Raw genomic sequence first — 17,713 nt, forward strand, 5'->3', positions numbered from 1 at the left:
ATTTCCTTCCTACCAGCAGATGGAGATAGAGAAACTGATTTCTTCCACTGACCTCACTGGCATATCTGCTGGTGCTCTCTGGAAAACTCCAATATTTGCTCTTCCTCCTAGCAGATGGTAAGTTGTGCTGGTTGGTGCAGCAGTTACCAGGCCTAGCTCTCCATTTTGTGGTAGAGCCTAAAGGCCTTGTTCCTGGGGTCCGTGGTTCATGGACCTGCCCTGATAGAGCACAGAGCTTGGTTTGGTAGCCCCAAGACAATGCCTGTGGAAATAAGTTGCTGTGGCATTGGACTAGGTCCCTGTGGAGCTCTTGCCAGAGGGGGTTGAGGGCGTTCTTGTTAAGTAGTTAACAAGAACGCAAAAAACATAAAACTTTAACCGACAAGGGGAAAGAGAAAGTCCAAAAAGAGAAGCGTGGGAATAAAAAGAAATGTGGACGAAAACCAGTAAAACTGCATGTGCAGATACCGCCTTGCAGTGTGCATCTACATCAATATAAAGTGTGTTGGGAAACAATTATACATCATGTAAAGGCTATACATGTGATGAGCTAAGTAATAAAGTGCAATGTATACACCATGACTGTGGAGAAGTGAACACTAACTAAAAACAGTTTATATAACCCGAAGTGCAAACCATATGACCCAAAATGAAAATCACTTTCAAAACAGCCATAAATGTGCAATAAAAGTGAGAAAGAATACTCGCAGTGTGCTTAAGAATCACAGAGTTTCAGCTGCGGTTCCAATAAAATTACCAGTGCTTACTGGTAATTTAAAGAACAAGCTAGCGCCAAAACGAGTGACAGCGCTCATCTACATGAATAATTCATAAGACTCTACGCTTAAGGTGGACTATAGTAAAATTGATTTAAAAAAAAAAAAAACACGAATGACACAAATCTGCAGCTAAAAATTAAGTGCATATACAAACATGATGACCTGACAGGAAAGTTAGCACAGACCCCAATGACAACTCCAGAGCTGTCGGTAGTTTTTAGCCACTAGGGTTGGGTTTCTGACCATTGCACGGAATTCCTAATTAGCTCGTTAGCATGGAATGTTTGGTCACTGCTTCCATGCACAGTAAAGCAGTGGCCAAAAGCCTCTGTGCATTGTCCACATGTTGACGTTTAATTTACACCGGCTAAAACCAGTGTAAATGAAACATTGGAAGCCCAATTTGCTTTGAGCATCGGGGATTGAATTGGTTATAATTGAGTAAAATCCTTTCAATACTGCATTAACAGAGGCAATGGGAGCAGTAGGGTTGTGCATATGGTGCTCATTTTGGCCTGCTGCTTCTGATGGCCATGGTCAGATGGCCATAAAATGTATCTGAGTTCTACAAGGTGCTTTCTAGGGATATGTATTCATTAGTGCATGTTTGGTACATTTAATGCATATTACTACTACTATTTATCATTTCTATAGCGCTACAAGGCATACGCAGCGCTGTACACCATACACAAATAGACAGTCCCTGCTCAAAGAGCTTACAATCTAGATAAGACAGGGTAAAGGAATAAATAGGTGAGATTAACGGACAGGCCAAGTGAGCGTGGTTAGGACTCAAAAGCAGTGGTAAAGATGTGGGTTTTAAGCTTGTACTTGAAAACGGCCAAAGATGGGGCTAGACGCACAGGCTCAGGAAGACTATTCCAGGTGTGAGTGAGGTGCAGTAAGACAAAAGGAACAGAGTCTAGAATTAGCAGTAGAGGAGAAGGGGACGGATAAGAGAGATTTATCTACAGAACGGAGAACCCGAGGGGGGGGGCGTAGGGAGAGACAAGAGTGGAGAGGTACTGGGGAGCAGCAGAGTGAATACACTTATAGGTCAATAAGAGAAGCTTGAATTGAATACGGAAAGGGATAGGGAGCCAATGAAGTGATTTAAGGAGGGGGCTAATGTGAGCATAGCGACTTTGGCGGAAAATGAGTCGAACAGCAGAGTTTTGGACTGATTGAAGAGGAGAGAGATGGCTAAGAGGGAGGCCAGTGAGAAGCAGGTTACAATAATCAAGACAAGAGGTGATAAGAGTGTGGTTAAGGGTTCTGGTAGAGTGCTCAGAGATGAAGGGATAGATTTTGCTAATGTTATAGAGAAAGAAACGACAGGTTTTAGCAATCTGTTGAATATAAGCAGAGAAGGAGAGAGAGGAGTCAAAGATGACTCCAAGGCTATGAGCTGATGAGACAGGGAGAATGAGAGTGCCATCCACAGAAATAGAGAAAGGGGGGAGAGGAGAGGTAGGTTTAGGGGGAAAGATGAGAAGCTCGGTTTTGGCCATGTTAAGTTTTAGATGACGTTGGGACATCCAGGCAGCAATATCAGATAGGCAGGCTGAAACCTTGGTCTGGATACTGATTGAGATTACAGGGGTAGAGAGGTAAATTTGGGAGTCATCAGCATACAGATGGTATTGAAAGTCATGAGATGATATCAGAGAGCCAAGGGAAGAAGTGTAGATGGAGAACATGAGAGGACCGAGAACAGAACCCTGAGGTACACCAGTTGGTAGAGGGATAGAAGTGGAAGAGGATCCACCAGAGTGTACACTAAAGGTGCAAAGTGAGAGGTAGGAGGAGAACCAGGAAAGAACAGAGCCCTGGAATCCAAATGAAGACAGCATATCAAGAAGTAGGCTGTGATCAACAGTGTCAAAAGCGACGGATAGATCTAGAAGGATGAGGATAGAATAGAGACCTTTGGATTTGGCCAGGAACAGGTCGTTGGAAACTTTAGCAAGTGCAGTTTCAGTTGAATGAAGAGGGCGAAAGCCAGATTGGAGTGGGTCAAGGACAGCATGAGATGAGAGAAAGTCAAGACAGCGGCGGTGAACGGTGCGTTCAAGTAACTTGGAAAGGAAGGGGAGGAGGGAGATGGGTCGATAGTTGGAAGGACAGGTAGGGTCAAGCGAAGGCTTCTTCTGGAGCGGTGTGACCACAGCATGTTTGAAGGCATCAGGAACGGTCACAGTGGAAAGAGAGAGATTGAGGATATGACAGATAAAAGGGGTGACAGTAACAGAGATAGTGTTAAGAAGGTGGGTAGGAATGGGATCAGAGGAACAGGTAGTTCGTTTTGAGGAAAAGAGAAGATGTGATGTTTCTTATCAGTGACCTCAGGAAAGGAGGAAAAGGACGGAGGAGTTGAGGAAATAGGGGAACGGACAAGGGGAGGACAAGGGAAAGGAGAGGCGGGGGTGGTTTGGTAGAGAACACAAGATTAATCTTCTGAACCTTGTCGTGGAAGAACTTAGCTAGGGTCTGAGGAGATAGTGAGGGGGGAGTTGGGGGTGGAGGCACTTTGAGGAGAGAGTTTAGTGTGGCGAAGCGAAGTCGAGGGTTTGAGCCGAGAGAGTTAGCTGGATATAGTAGCCTTGTTTGGCAAGCAAGAGAGCAGATTGGAAGGAGGTCAACATGAACTTGAAGTGTGAGAAGTCAGCAAGGGTGCGAGATTTCAGCCAGAGGCGTTCGGCGGAACGGGTACAGAAACATAGGTAACGGATTTTAGGGGTTAGCCAGGGTTGGGGTTTGGTACGTCTTATAGGACGGGGCATGAGAGGTTCAAGAGTGTCTAAGGCAGAGGATAGAATAGTGTTGTAGGAAGAGACGGCATCATTGACAGATTTGGATGGTGTAGTGGTAGAGAAGAGGTTCGAGACATTGGAGGATAGGGTAGTAGGGTTAATGGCCTGGAAATTTCTAGATAAATTGGTTAAGATTGGACGCGATTGGGTGGGAGGAAGTTTAAGAGTGAAGGTTATTAGATAATGGTCAGAGAGGGGAAGATTTGAGGTAAGGGAATTGGAGGGAGAGCAGTTATAGGAGAAGGTAAGATCAAGACAGTGACCATTTTGCTGGGTAGGGGAAGTGGAGCATAGTTTAAGATTGAAGGAGGATGTTAAGGTGAGGAACTGGGAGACATAAGAGTTGGAGGGATCGTTGGCATGAATGTTAAAGTCTCCAAGGATGAGGGAGGGGGAGGAAGGATCATGAAAGAAGGAAAGCCAAGCATCAAAGTTGCTGAGAAAGGATAAATAACTGTTATTCGAAGAGGCAAAGGAGTGAATAGGCGGACGGAGTGGACTTCAAATGAAGAGAAACAGAGAGACTGAGGTGGCAGAAGAGATTGAAATTTGGAAGAGGGCGAGAGTAATAGACCAACACTACCACCGCAGCCAATAGGGCAAGGAGTATGGGAGAAGAGATAACCACCATGGCAGAGGGCTGTGACTGAAGCAGAGTCTTCAGGGCAGAGCCAAGTTTCTCTTATGGCGAGCAGATGGAGGCTACGAGAGATAAAAAGGTCATGGATAAAAGAAAGTTTGTTGCAGATGGAGCGGGCATTCCATAGGGCGCAAGAGAAGGGCAGAGAAGAGGAAGGGAGGAGAGGAATAGAAATGAGATTGGAAAGGTCACAGTGCGACCTGCATAAATAGGATGAGTGTTGGTAAGGGGGACCAGGATTTGGATTGATGTTTCCAGCAGACAGAAGAAGAAGGGAGTAAGAGAGTGCGGAGGAGAGTGGGAGAGGAGTGGCGATGAAGGCGACAAAGGCGAAATGAACTCAGGTAGAAAGGGGAAGGTACAGTGGAAGGGATGAAATGTTGAAGGCAAAAAGCAAGGAGGGAGGAAGAGGACAAGAGAGATGGTGAGGTAAAAAATCAGCAGGGGGGCAATGTGTAATTGTAGTGTACAGGGGCTTAGGGTGGAGGAGGAGATTGGTGCATACGAGTGGACTGGGAAGGGACAGTACTAGGAGGAGAATTTTTTTTATTTTATTTTTGTTACATTTGTACCCCGCGCTTTCCCACTCACAGCAGGTTCAATGCGGCTTACATATTGTATACAGGTACTTATTTGTACCTGGGGCAATGGAGGGTTAAGTGACTTGCCCAGAGTCACAAGGAGCTGCCTGTGCCTGCAGTGGGAATCAAACCCAGTTCCCCAGGACCAAAGCCCACCACTCTAACCATTAGGCCACTTGTCCACTGAGAAATGGAGCCATATGTAGTGACTCAGGCAGTCCCAAGTGCTAGGTAACAGTCATGAAAAGGTGTGGCAAGGGGCAGCAGGGCAGATGATGCAGGATGGAGAGGAGAGGATGGAGGCTGGAGCAGATGATGCAGGCTGGAACAGAAGATGATGCAGGCTGCAACAGAGGATGCAGGTGGGAGCAGGTGATGGAGGCTGGGGGAGAGGACGTAGGCTGGAACAGATGTTGCAGGGTGAGCAGAGGACGCAGGTTGGAATAGGGATGCAGGATGCAGCAGGTGATGCAGGCTGATTGACAGTGGAGCATATGAATTGATCTCTCTAAATGCAAAGAAGAATACTGTCTTACACCAACCAGAGCTTGAGAGACAGAAGGGAAGGCTGAAGGCGCGCCGAGTCAGCACGCTTTTCACTACTGCTGCTGCTGCTGACGCTGCCTTAACCCCGACCAGGTATGACTTTTATTCGGAGGTGGGCCCTGGTGCTCAGAGGGCGGGGGGGGGGGGGGCTGAAACTGGCTGAGGTGACGGCGCGCGTGCCAACAGAGAGGGCTCTGCGTGCCATAGGTTCGCCATCACTGCCCTATACTATACCATTCCCTTGGAGTTTTGCAACCTAAGTTCATGTAATGTTCTCATACTGCAAGCTGACAATTCTATACAGAAGAGATCTAGTGCCTTTAATTTAAATGTAGTAGTACACTGACACCTAGTGAAATTTTATGCTTGTGGGTAAAAAAAAAAAAATTTGTATTACAGCCTTTAAGGAAGAAAACTATATTCCAGCATGGCAGGGATAAATAGTGCAAGTCCTTCTGATCTAAAACTGTTCACCTTTTTCACAATTTCCACTGTTAGTGTTCGTAAGGTGTTTTGACAAACAATACCCTCTTAGTGTAAGGAGACAACTTGCAATTTCTGGATAGCATGAAGAGTAGACCTGTTGGCATGTATGAGAGGCTTCAGGTAGACATTCCCATTCTGGAGCCCTGTCATTATAAATAATATTTCTTCCATTTTGTCATAGGCAGTGGAATGGGATCAGCCAGAGGGGCCATGGCCTCACAAATATTTTGACCAACACAGCATCAGCAACTAGAGAGCTTGGAGGTGGCTGGAGGTTGGTTTATTTGACCCTCAAACCAAAAAGATATTCCACGGCCACTGGTTTGTGCTGATGGCAAAAGACTCTATAGAGAGAGGTCTAACTGACGTTTTGAAGGGCGGGGAAGGTTATTCTTTGAGTAAAATTTCAATATTAGTAATTACTTGGAGGCCAGCTTTCAAAGCTGCTTATGAATTATATGGATAAAAGTTACGCTTACACTGTGAGGCGGTTAGGGACAGGCTGGAAACCAACGCACATAAATTTTAGGAACACCCCCAACCCATTCATGCTCCTCTTCATTATCCTATGAGCCTTGTTGACAGGGACCACATCCGGAAAGGCCTCTCGGGCCCCTGACGTACACTCATGAATGGTATCGGTGGAGTGGGAGGTTCCAGATGGAGTCTTCTGGGGGTCTAAGGTATTGGATAGGCTGTACCGTCTCCCTCAAGAGAGGATGGACAGGTATTGATGGTTGCCCAGGATGGATGCTCTGGTCACAGCGACTACCTCCTTTCCCATGGAGAGGGGTTCAGCCCTCAAGGAGATACATGAAAAAAAGTTGGGGCAACAGCTTACTGCTGCGAGTGTTCAGGCCGCTATGTGTGGGGGCTGTGTGTCCAGGGCGATATTGCATTGGTTTCAACAGGTACCAGAGTCCCTGGAGATGACTCAGCTGGAGTTGGGTGCAGCATTCCTGGTGGAAGTTCTCTGATGATTTGTTATGGATAGCCTCTCATTCAGAAGCCTCAGTGATAGTGGCCAGGAAATGACTCTGGCTTCACAGATGCTGCATCAAAGCTCCCTTTCAAGGGCTATTTACTCTTTGGGGAGAACTGGAAAATCTGTTCAAGGACCTGGGGGAGGCTCACTCTCTCGCATTCCCTGAATTGCACCTGAAAGGGGTCCAGCGGGCCTCAGCAGGCAAGTTCCACCCACGCGGAGGGGCTGCTTTCATATGGACAGGCACTAGCAGGGGTCCTTTTGTGGCCCCAAGAGGACAGGAGAGTCAGGGCCACCTAGATTTGTTGGAGGGGCCCAGAGGTGCCCGGCGAAGGTACACTAGGTCTCTTGCTGTTTTGGATAGGGGGCAGAGTGGCTTTCTTTAGCTACAACTGGGCCTCCATCACCTCGGGCCAGTGAGTTCTTGAGGTGGTCATCCAGGGCTATGCCTTAGTTTACTCATCTGGTTTGCAACACATTTATGGTGTCGCCCTGCAGGTTGGTTTAAAAGCACCAAGCCATCTCTGTCACTGTCTAGCATCTGCTTGCCTTTGGAGCAATAGAACCAGTGCCACTTCAGAGCGAGGTCAAAGCCGCCACTACATTTATTTTGTGGTGCCAAAGAAAGGAGGTTGTTTCTGGCTCATCCTCAGCCTCAAAGGGGTCAACATCAGCTCAAGCTTCTGCACTTTTGCATGGAAACATTGTGCTCAGCCATCGCAGCAGTCCATCCAGCTAAGTTCTTAACCTCCCTGGACCTGTTGGTGGCTTACCTGCACATTCTCATCAGGCTGGACTACAAGGATTTCCTGCACTTTTGTATCCTGGGTCAGCACTTTCACTTATGGACATTCCTGGTCAGCCTGGTGACGGTCTCTCATACCTTCTCAAAGGTAATGGTTGTGGCGGCATCGGCAGCCTATTTGCACTGTTGGGCATTCAGATCCACCTGTACCTGGATGACTGCATTGTATGGGCTGACTCCACTTCAGATTCCAGAGCAGTCATGTCTCAGGAGATTGAGTGCTGGGGTATCTGGGATGAGTAGAGATCCAGACCAAGAGCCACCTGTCTTCAACTCGGGTACCTGAGGATTCAGTTTAACATGTAATGGTGGCGGGGGGGGGGGGGGGAAGGATATGTACCTCACGGAGGAACACACATGCAAATTGCAGAACCAGAAGTGCAAACTGTGCCTTATGGAAGCTCCACATGCCTGGGGTCCATGGCAGCAACTCTAGAAGTGGTGTCCTGGGCTTAGGAAACAGTCAAACCAGGAAATAAAATCTTCCACAAGTAATCAAAGACAGTCCACAAGAGTGGAAGAAGCCAACTACATACTTCAAGATTATAAAAAAAAAAAGTTTGTGTTGACAAAATGAACCCAACATGGGCCGTGTTTCGACTCTCAAGCCACCTTCAGGGATTCTTAAACATGAATAAAACTTAATAAATAAACCAATTGAAACAATACTTAAATGTTAAAATATTACAAATATAAAATATATAGAAAGTGAAGATAGAAAACAAAATTGTGCATGATATAGACAAATTACATGCTATAAAAGTAGGAAACGATAAATCATATAAATGCACATAAAAACAGAACATACCTTATTAAACCAACAAAATGAGCATAAATATGGATAATATATTAATATTAGCATTGAAAAGGTAAAACAGAAAACAAAATGAACCAGTGAATACAATGTTCAGAAATATATAGTCTTAGAATCCATAACAAGACCAAATAAAACAATATCAATGTGTATGAACATATTTTTATAAGTAAAAGACTATACAGGTCCCATTATCATAAAAAAGATCAAACTTTAAATAGCATGTTTCTTTTCTTAATTTACAACAAAATGTTGTAGGATTGTGCAAATCATATATAGTTAAATAATAATGTCACTTGTATTTATGTCACACGTGAACATGCCTCTTCCATAAAACACCATTTCCAGTGTATTGCTCTTTAAAATATATAGAGACTGAACTATTTTAAAAAACTGTAACAAAACTGGTCTTAACTATGCGAGCTTTAGTAATCAAGAGAGGGACTACACATACTTCTCCCCTAAGTACAATACATATTCCAGGATTGACCTTTGGCTGGGGGACGGGGCTACAGCAAGCAATCTGTAAGCAGTAACTATTGAACCACACACATGGTCTGATCACTCCTCGGTAGTACTGACTCTGGAAACAATAAATATACCTAAGGGCCCCAGATATTGGCGGCTTAGTGAGACGTTATTACAAGAGCCGCAGAACATTTTCACTGTGTAGAAATACATTGTGGAATATTTAGAATTTAATGACCTAGAAGAGATACAACCACCCACTTTATGGGAAGGCTTAAAAGCAGTCCTTCGTGGACATATCATAGCATTACATGCCCATCTTACTAAAACTCGGGCTGTTCAGGAACAGGATCTTAGAGGCAACATAGCACAGTTGGAGAAAGTGCACAAAGCGTATCCCTCTGATCTCAAGAGAGCCGAAGCATTATATCAGCTCAGATTAAAGCTTAATGAGGTTCAAATGACTGAGCTTTCAGCTCAATTGCAACGGGTACAGCAGGAGCACTTTGAATTTGGTGACAAAGCTAGTAGGTTATTAGCTTGCAAATTAAAGAAACAAGCCCAACGCAATCATATCTTTAACAATAAAAACACCTCGGGGGTACAGTGCAGCCAATCGGAGCAAATTCAGGAGGCATTCTATGATTACTATACAGAGCTCTAGCGACCTGAAGTAACTCCATCGGCCATAGAAGCCTACCTCCAGGAGGCTAGCCTTCCACAGCTATCGCAGGGAGAGACAGCATTGCTATCTGCACCCATAACATTAGATGATATTGAATGGGCAATCTGACTTACCCCACAATAAGGCTCCTGGCCCAGATGGCTTCCCCACCAGGTTTTATAAACTGCTAAGCGATTGGCTCCTATATTGCTTAGAGTATTCGCCTCCTTTGATACGACACAGGAACTGCCCCATTTCTGGAGATTGGCAGTGGTTACATTGCTGTTGAAAATGGGGAAAGATCCCCAGCAGTGTGGCTCCTATAGACCAATTTCCCTCTTAAATACAGACTATAAAATCTTTAAGATTCTAGCACGTAGACTTCAGCTGGTATTGCCTCGGCTGATACACGACGACCAGGCAGGGTTTATTACGGGTCGCCAGACTCATGATAACACTAGATGCTTGCTACACATAATTCAACTGGCAAGAGATGATCGGACGCCAGTGCTGTTGCTCTCGATTGATGCTGAAAAAGCATTCGATTGGGTGAACTGCTCCTTCTTGTTTGCTGTCTTGAAGCATGTGGGGATAGGGGGCGCTACTTGGCGTGGCTCAAATTGCTGTATACAAGCCCGTTAGCAACACTAAAAATAAATGGCATATATACTAAACCCTTGGAGCTCCATAGGGGAACCAGACAGGGTTGTGCAGTTTCTCCACTATTATTTGCTTTGTCCATTGAACCATTTGCTAGCTTGATTAGGGGGAACCCTTGGATTAGGGGCCTGGTCAGGGGACGAAGGGAACATAAAATCATGCTGTTTGCAGATGATGTGCTCCTGACCTTATCCTGCCGGGAGTCCTCTCTGCAAGAGGCTATGGAAACTATTACACAATATGGCCAGTTATCAGGGTTTAAGATCAACATTACCAAATTGGAAATCCTTAATCTTACTATTCCCCCACAGGAAATTCCTCAGCTGAAAGCTGCATTCCCATTTGTCTGGGCCGCCAAATCTATTAAATATCTGGAGATACCTATAACACCCAATGTGGAGGGCTTATTCTCAGCTAATTTCCCTAAGAAGACTGTGGAACTTTTTGCGAAGCTCGACAGATGGGAGGGACTGACAATATCGTAGACAGGGTGTATTCATGCAATCAAAACGATGTTGCTCCCTAAACTATTCTATTTCTAGCTCTAATGATCCCAATCCCTCGCAGCTTTTTTGCTCAACTTAATCGAAAAATGTTTGCTTAAATCTGGCGGAAGCGCCCACCTCGAGTGCGCTGGTCCATGATGTACCAGACACACGCTAGGGGGGGCATGAGAGTCCCCAACTTCTATCTGTACTATCAAGCGGCCCAGCTGAAAGTATTAGCGGATTGGACCCCGGCTGCTACCAAGAAATGGCTCCACTGGGAGCGAGCCTGGCTGGGGACCCACTCCTTGGGAGATGTTATGTGGCTACCGGGAAGTGATCTATTGGCTATAATTTGGAGAGTCCCATTGGGGGTGAGCCACTTGCTTTCCACATGGTACCATATACGGAAACAATTCTTTCCAGATTGAAAATACTACTTGGCAGACAGCTATCCGTTGGGCCCCGGGTTTTCCCCTGGGCTCCTCAGAACTGGTATATAGACGGTGGACCCGGGCGGGTTTGTATACTCTGGGATAGGTATGGGCTAACGGGAAGAAACTTAATTTTGAAGAACTCCAAGAAGAATATGGGTTGGTTGAAAGTGACCTCCTATACTATAGCTGCTTACGAAACTGTATCCACAGACGGGCAAGGGAGGAACTGGACCTGACTGAAACAGCATTAGAGAAGGCCCTGCAGAGGTGGGGGGGGGGGGGGGGCGGTAAAGGAAGTGTATCTCATTTATATCTAGTTCTACTATTCTACACTAACCCCCAATTATATTATAATGAAAGATGGGAGTTAGCATTGCAGAGCACTCACCTGCGGGAAACTTGGTCGAGGGGGTACAGATTCTTGCTCAAACCATCTTTAGCTCAGCCTATGGTAGAAAATGGTTTTAAAATGTTGTACTGGTGGTATTATACCCCTGATAGATTACAGCAAATGTATCCCAGGGTATCTGCAGACTGTTTGCGTAACTGTGGTGCTCGGGGCTCCTACTTACATATATGGTGGGAGTGCCCGGTGATCCAGACTTACTGGAAACAAGTGCTCTGGTTGGTTCATCAATTATTGAAACAACATTATCCTTGCAAAGCGGAATATTGCCTGCTACATTTTAAACCTCCGGAGATTCGTATCTCCCAATATAAGCTTGCAATTCAGTTTTTTGTTGCTGCAAAGCTATCTTTGGCAAGGGCTTTTGTTAACAACAAACTCTACCACCCATGCAACTTATACTGCATAAAGTGGACTACCTATACGAAATGTCGAAACTTACTGCAATGAGAAGAGGCCACATGGTGACTTTTAAAAAACTATGGCAATCCTACGAACAGTGGAAAGCACAGTTGTCAGCGCCACCATGATGTCCACGGAAAGGGGGAAAATTAGATGACTAATGGGCTCATTTTCGAAAGAGAAGGGCGCCCATCTTTCGACACAAATCGGGAGATGGGCGTCCTTCTCCCAGGGCCGCCCAAATCAGCATAATCGAAAGCCGATTTTGGGTGCCCTCAACTGCTTTCTGTTGCGGGGACGACCAAAGTTCCGGAGGCATGTCAGAAGCATAGGGAAGGCGGGACTGGGGCGTGCATAACACTTGGGCGTCCTCGGCCAATAATGGAAAAAAGAAGTGCGTCCCTGACGAACACTTGGCCGACTTTACTTGGTCCTTTTTTTTTTTTAACGACCAAGCCACAAAAATGTGCCATAAATGACCAGATGACCACCGGAGGGAATCAGGGATGACCTCCCCCTACTCCCCCAGTGGTCACTAACCCCCTCCCACTCTAAAAAAAAAAAAAATGTTAAAATATTTTTTCCAGCCTCTGTATCTGCCTCAAATATCATACCCAGCTCTATGACAGCAGTATGCAGGTCCCTGGAGCAGTGCACTTCAGGCAGGCAGACCCAGGCCCATCCCCCCCCACCTGTTAAACTTGTTGTGGTAAATGTGAGCCCTCCAAAACCCACCATAAACCCACTGTACCCACATCTAGGTGCACCCCTTCATCCCTAAGGGCTATGGTAGTGGTGTACAGTTGTGGGGAGTGGGTTTGGGGGGCTCAGCACACAAGGTAAGGGAGCTATGCACCTGGGAGCTTTTTCTGAAGTCCACTGCAGTGCCCCCTAGGGTGCCCAGTTGGTGTCCTGGCATGTGAGGGGGGCCAGTGCACTATGAATGCTGGCTCCTCCCACGACCAAGATCTGCACGATAGTACACAAAATCATTCACACAGACGCCCCAATCTACATGCTAAACCTCGTAGACTTGCCTCCAAGAAATGCCACAAGATCATCCCGCAAATTTCTTGACCTGCACTTCCCCAGTTGTAAAGGACTAAAGTACAAGCAGATGCATGCGACCACATTCTCGTACTTGGGCACGCAAGTGTGGAATGCACTACCTACGGACCTGAGAACAATCAGCGAAACAACTATCTTCCGCAAATCTCTTAAGACATATCTCTTCAGTAAGGCATACAATGAGAACTAATAGCCACGATAATACACCCGACAATCCACTTAATTAAGATAACTTATCTACTATAACTACCTAAATCACTCCCCTCCTTCTTCTTCTACCCTAATTTAACCTCTACACAACATTAAATGTATATGCCACCTTGCAATAACAATGTTAACAAAACTCTGTAAGCCACATTGAGCCTGCAAATAGGTGGGATAATGTGGGATACAAGTGAAATAAAATAAATAAATAAATATGAATATTGATTTAAAACATCAAAAAAGATGCTTGATATCCATTACTGTATATAATTCTCATAAATATGCAATAAAAACCCACAGAGTTATAAATATAATGCATTATATTTACATATATAGCACCTTGCTGTATTAACATATTAGGCTTATAGAGCAGAATCACATTGGGCACTGAAATATAAACTGGTGCTATTCTCTAAAAACAACCCAAGCAAAAAATAGATAATATACTGTGGTCTTAACTTAACTCCATGAGTCAGTATCAGATACATCAAAATAGCTGCCCACAGCGAGGTTGGCAAAATGTTCTCTTGTTTTCAGAAGCCCACCATTTATAGACATATACGTCCATTAATATTAAAAACATGACGTCACAAGTTAAGACCTATGAATGACTTCAGCCAATGCACATAAAAAAAGGATGAATGAAGAGTTTGCCTGGAAAAAGCAAAACTAAGAACTTACTGTGTTTTGATACCAAATACATACAATGATTATAATAGATCTTATTAACCACATGGAACAGAAGTGTTCATGGAGGATGAACATACAGAGCATGAACCACAGGGTTTGTGTCCAGTGAATGAAGAAGTGATGGGTAAAGTAACAAAGAGAGCCGAGGGGGCTACAATCTCCTTAATGTACTTACTTCGTGTGTGAGCCACAGTGAGCCATTTATCTTGGAAGCAATGATGACCCTCCAAAATGTGCCAGTGTTTGCATAAAATTCTCTTGATGTCTTTGGAGAGATTGGAGAATTTCATGCTCATACAATATCAGGCTTCCTTCAGTCTCTCTGTCTATAGCCATTGCTTTACTGATTCCTTTCGAGATGCACTCTTCTGGGTAGCCCCTGACTCAAAATCTCTTTGCCAGATATGACTTGATGTTCAAAGTCAGTTTAGTTACTGCACACTCTTCTCAGTCGCAGAAACTGGGAGAAAGGGAGAGTTTCCTTAAGATTTCTATTGTGGTAGCTTTGAAAATGAAGGTAGTTGTTTTCCTGTATATTGTAGTGTTGAAGCTCTATATGTCTTTCTTGATGAGGATGTCCAGGAATGGAATTTCATTGGGGTCATAGTGCATTGTGAAGAGATTGGGTCCAGGCTGTTCAGCCAAGTATGGAATTCTTTCAGCTTCTCGATGGTGCCCTTCCAAAGTACCAGGACGTCACCAATATATCTCTTCCAGAAACGAAGTGGTATGGATGTGTTTCCAGATGTTGGTGCTCAAAAAAGGCCACATAAAGGATGGCAATATCGGGGGCCATACCAGTCCCCATCGCGGTTCCTTTAATTTGTTTAAAAAATCTATCTTGAAAGCAAAAATAATTTTCTTGGAGTGCTGTGGATGCTAATTGAACAATAAAAGCAGTAGGTACTCTGGTGTTTGTATCTCTATCGTTCAAAACATCGGTGATAATTTGAAGAGCATGTTGTTGAGGAATGTTCGTATAGAACGATTCCAGGTCAAAAGTGAGCAAGACGATATCTGTAAGATCACCATCGAACTCATGTAATAAATTTATGGTGTGCGAAGAGTCACGTATGTAAAATTTGACCAAAGGAATCTAAGGTCTCAAAAAGGAATCCACAAAGACGGATAAAAGTTCAAGAATAGAACCTATCCCCAATACTATAGGTCTAACCGGCAGATCAATAAGAGACTTATGAATCTTTGGAAGTACATATATAATTGGTGTTACAGGGTGATCCGTCAATACAAATTCTTTCTCTTTCAGTGTCAAAAATCCAGAATCAAAACCAAAGGAGACCCAAAAATTAATCTCCTTTCTGAGTTCTTCTGTAGGATCCTTATCCATTTGGCGATAGAATTCCTCATTGGATAACTGTCTTTCAATCTCTCTAATATAATCCGCTGTATTCATAATAACAATTCCCCCGTCTTTGTCAGCAGGTTTGATGGTAATCTCATGAGATTGCATCTAAGATTATGAAGGGCTAAATTCTCTTCTTTAGTAAGATTAAAGAACATGAAAATCTCAAACCTATTTGCAAGGTAAATACACTTTATCAATAAACATGGGATTAAATTATCAAAAGATGTTATGAAATATAAAATCTACAAAATTATAAAATTACAGCATTGTGCTCCCAACCTGACACGGTTGATTTTACATTTGTTGAGTATGTGGAGTGTTTAGGAAGACAAAGAAGAGCAAACCTTTGCAAAACCAAAGAATTCCAAACACAGCAAAGGTGACGAATGACACTAAATAAAATACCAAGGTATAAAAATAGACTTTATTGATTTAACAGAATCAAGACTCAGCATGAATCGTGTTTTGGCCATAAGGCCTTCCTCAGGAGTCTCTGTGAAACCGCTTCTGTCTCGCTGGAACATAATGCTGTCTGAAAGCACACAATCCTGTGAAACAAGCATGACATACTATTCTTTAAAGAAAACACCAAGAAGTAAATACCAGTGAATGGAACTGCAAGGTCACTATAACGCTAAACATATCAAATCCAAAGATTCAGCGGAAGCGCTAGAAAGAGTGTTTAGAACAGTCTAATAAGGCAAGACACTTTTTACCAAGGCAGTTGGTGTTACAATAGTAGCTGGTCATTATTTTCCACAAAAATCATCCTTTCGATATGAGTGGTGTAACCTGAATGGAAGCTGGCTTTCTCCCTTTTGAAGTTATAGTTATGTCTGTTAACTTTCAAGTCTTTATTTTTAGGGGGGGGGGTTCCCCCTTATACAAAATATTACAGTGATTTGTTATATTTATACACAGTCTTGCATGGATATCAAATAATTAAATCACAAATAGGCTTGGTATCTTAAGGCTTTTGCCAATAAACATGTTGTAGTAAAGTGGTTATATACCTCCAGCATTCAGCACCTTAAGATATGAAATCCTTACTCCTTTTCTAGGACCCTGGGCCACCACCACCTTCTCCTCTGGTAGGCCTGAAGCCCTTACAGTTACTGGAGATGAAGGCCAGAGGCCGCTTTGGCTGTGTCTGGAAGGCACAGTTGATGAATGAATATGTAGCAGTGAAGATCTTCCCTATACAGGTAACATGGAGATGAATGATGACACTGCAGTTTGCCTATATACTGTTAAAATACCAGGATTGTGCATCTGAAGGAAGATATTTGTTAGACTACAAGTTCTATTTAATATTAATAAAAAAAAACACCTAGTAGATACCTGCAAAACATTTTGTGGTGGCTTAAGCATCCCCCCCTATTCCCAAGCTGGCCCAGCCACCCCTCTCCCCATTGCATGATCTCTCTCCTTGTCTGCCAAGACAATTTCTCCCCCTCCCAGCCATTCAGAGATTCTTCTTTTCTCTGCTTCTTGCCCCTGCCCCTGAAGCGCACTTTCTTTCTCTGTTCCCTCTTCCTCCCAAAGCACTCTTTTTTTTTTTTTCTTTGAATCTTCGTCTCCCAAGGTGCATTCTCGCTTTCCCCCGCTCTACTGTTCTGAACATAGAGACCAGAAAGTACTACTTCAGAGCTGCACTGTTCATTCACATGCCCACTTACCCCCCACACTGTCAAGAGTGCTGTGGCAAATAATTACAGCCCCCTAACTGCCCAGCATGAACAGAAGCTTTACCCTCCTTGTGGCAGAACTTCAGAAGACAGAGCCATTTAGGTTTTGACTACTGTTGACTACAACGAGAATAGCAGAAACAGTTGAGTTTGTAAGTCTGATAGGTGGGTGATATCCTTAGCTAGAGCAGTATGGGCAGGGGCAACAGAGCAGACTGAGTCTGTCATATGTCCTGATCCACTAATTGCTGTTTTACTGGGTGCATGTTGATATTTAGAGGGGAATGCATCTTAGAGAATGACACGGGGACAGTCCCCTCCATATCCCCGTGGGTTCTGTCTCCATTCCCACCCCATCCCCACAGGTTCTGTCTCCGTTCCTGTACTGTCCCCGCGGGTTCTGTCCTCATCTGCAGAAGCCTCAAGAACTTATGATTTTATATTGAAATCTTTTTCTTAATGAAAGTATAAAAAGAAACAATATGCTGTGCAACTGTTGTTTATAAATCATAAATAGAAAACAATAATAACAATGATCAACTATAATACCCCCCGCACCCCCCCCCCCCCCCCATCCACCACCATCCTCTACCCTTCCAACCCCAACAATAGCTGGCTTCTGCTACCCCAAGGAATCCTAATCCACCCTGTTAAAATGTCCAGGGGTACAAAATACAACCCGCTCTGTATGCCCTAGAAGAGGGAAAATATGCCTTATGAAGCACT

At 44.2% G+C, this 17,713-nt stretch overlaps 1 protein-coding gene across 1 annotated transcript in view; it reads left to right on the forward strand.

Moving 5' to 3' along the window:
• ACVR2B (activin A receptor type 2B) overlaps positions 1-17,713 on the forward strand; it is a 348,757-nt gene that overhangs the window by 263,257 nt on the left and 67,787 nt on the right. The window contains exon 5 of the mRNA XM_030198157.1: positions 16,361-16,504. Coding sequence (XP_030054017.1) covers positions 16,361-16,504 — 144 coding nt within the window. The remainder of the gene's footprint in view (positions 1-16,360; positions 16,505-17,713) is intronic.

The sequence above is a fragment of the Microcaecilia unicolor genome, chromosome 1 (assembly GCF_901765095.1).
Source record: "Microcaecilia unicolor chromosome 1, aMicUni1.1, whole genome shotgun sequence".
In the NCBI taxonomy this organism is placed as follows: Eukaryota; Metazoa; Chordata; class Amphibia; order Gymnophiona; family Siphonopidae; genus Microcaecilia; species Microcaecilia unicolor.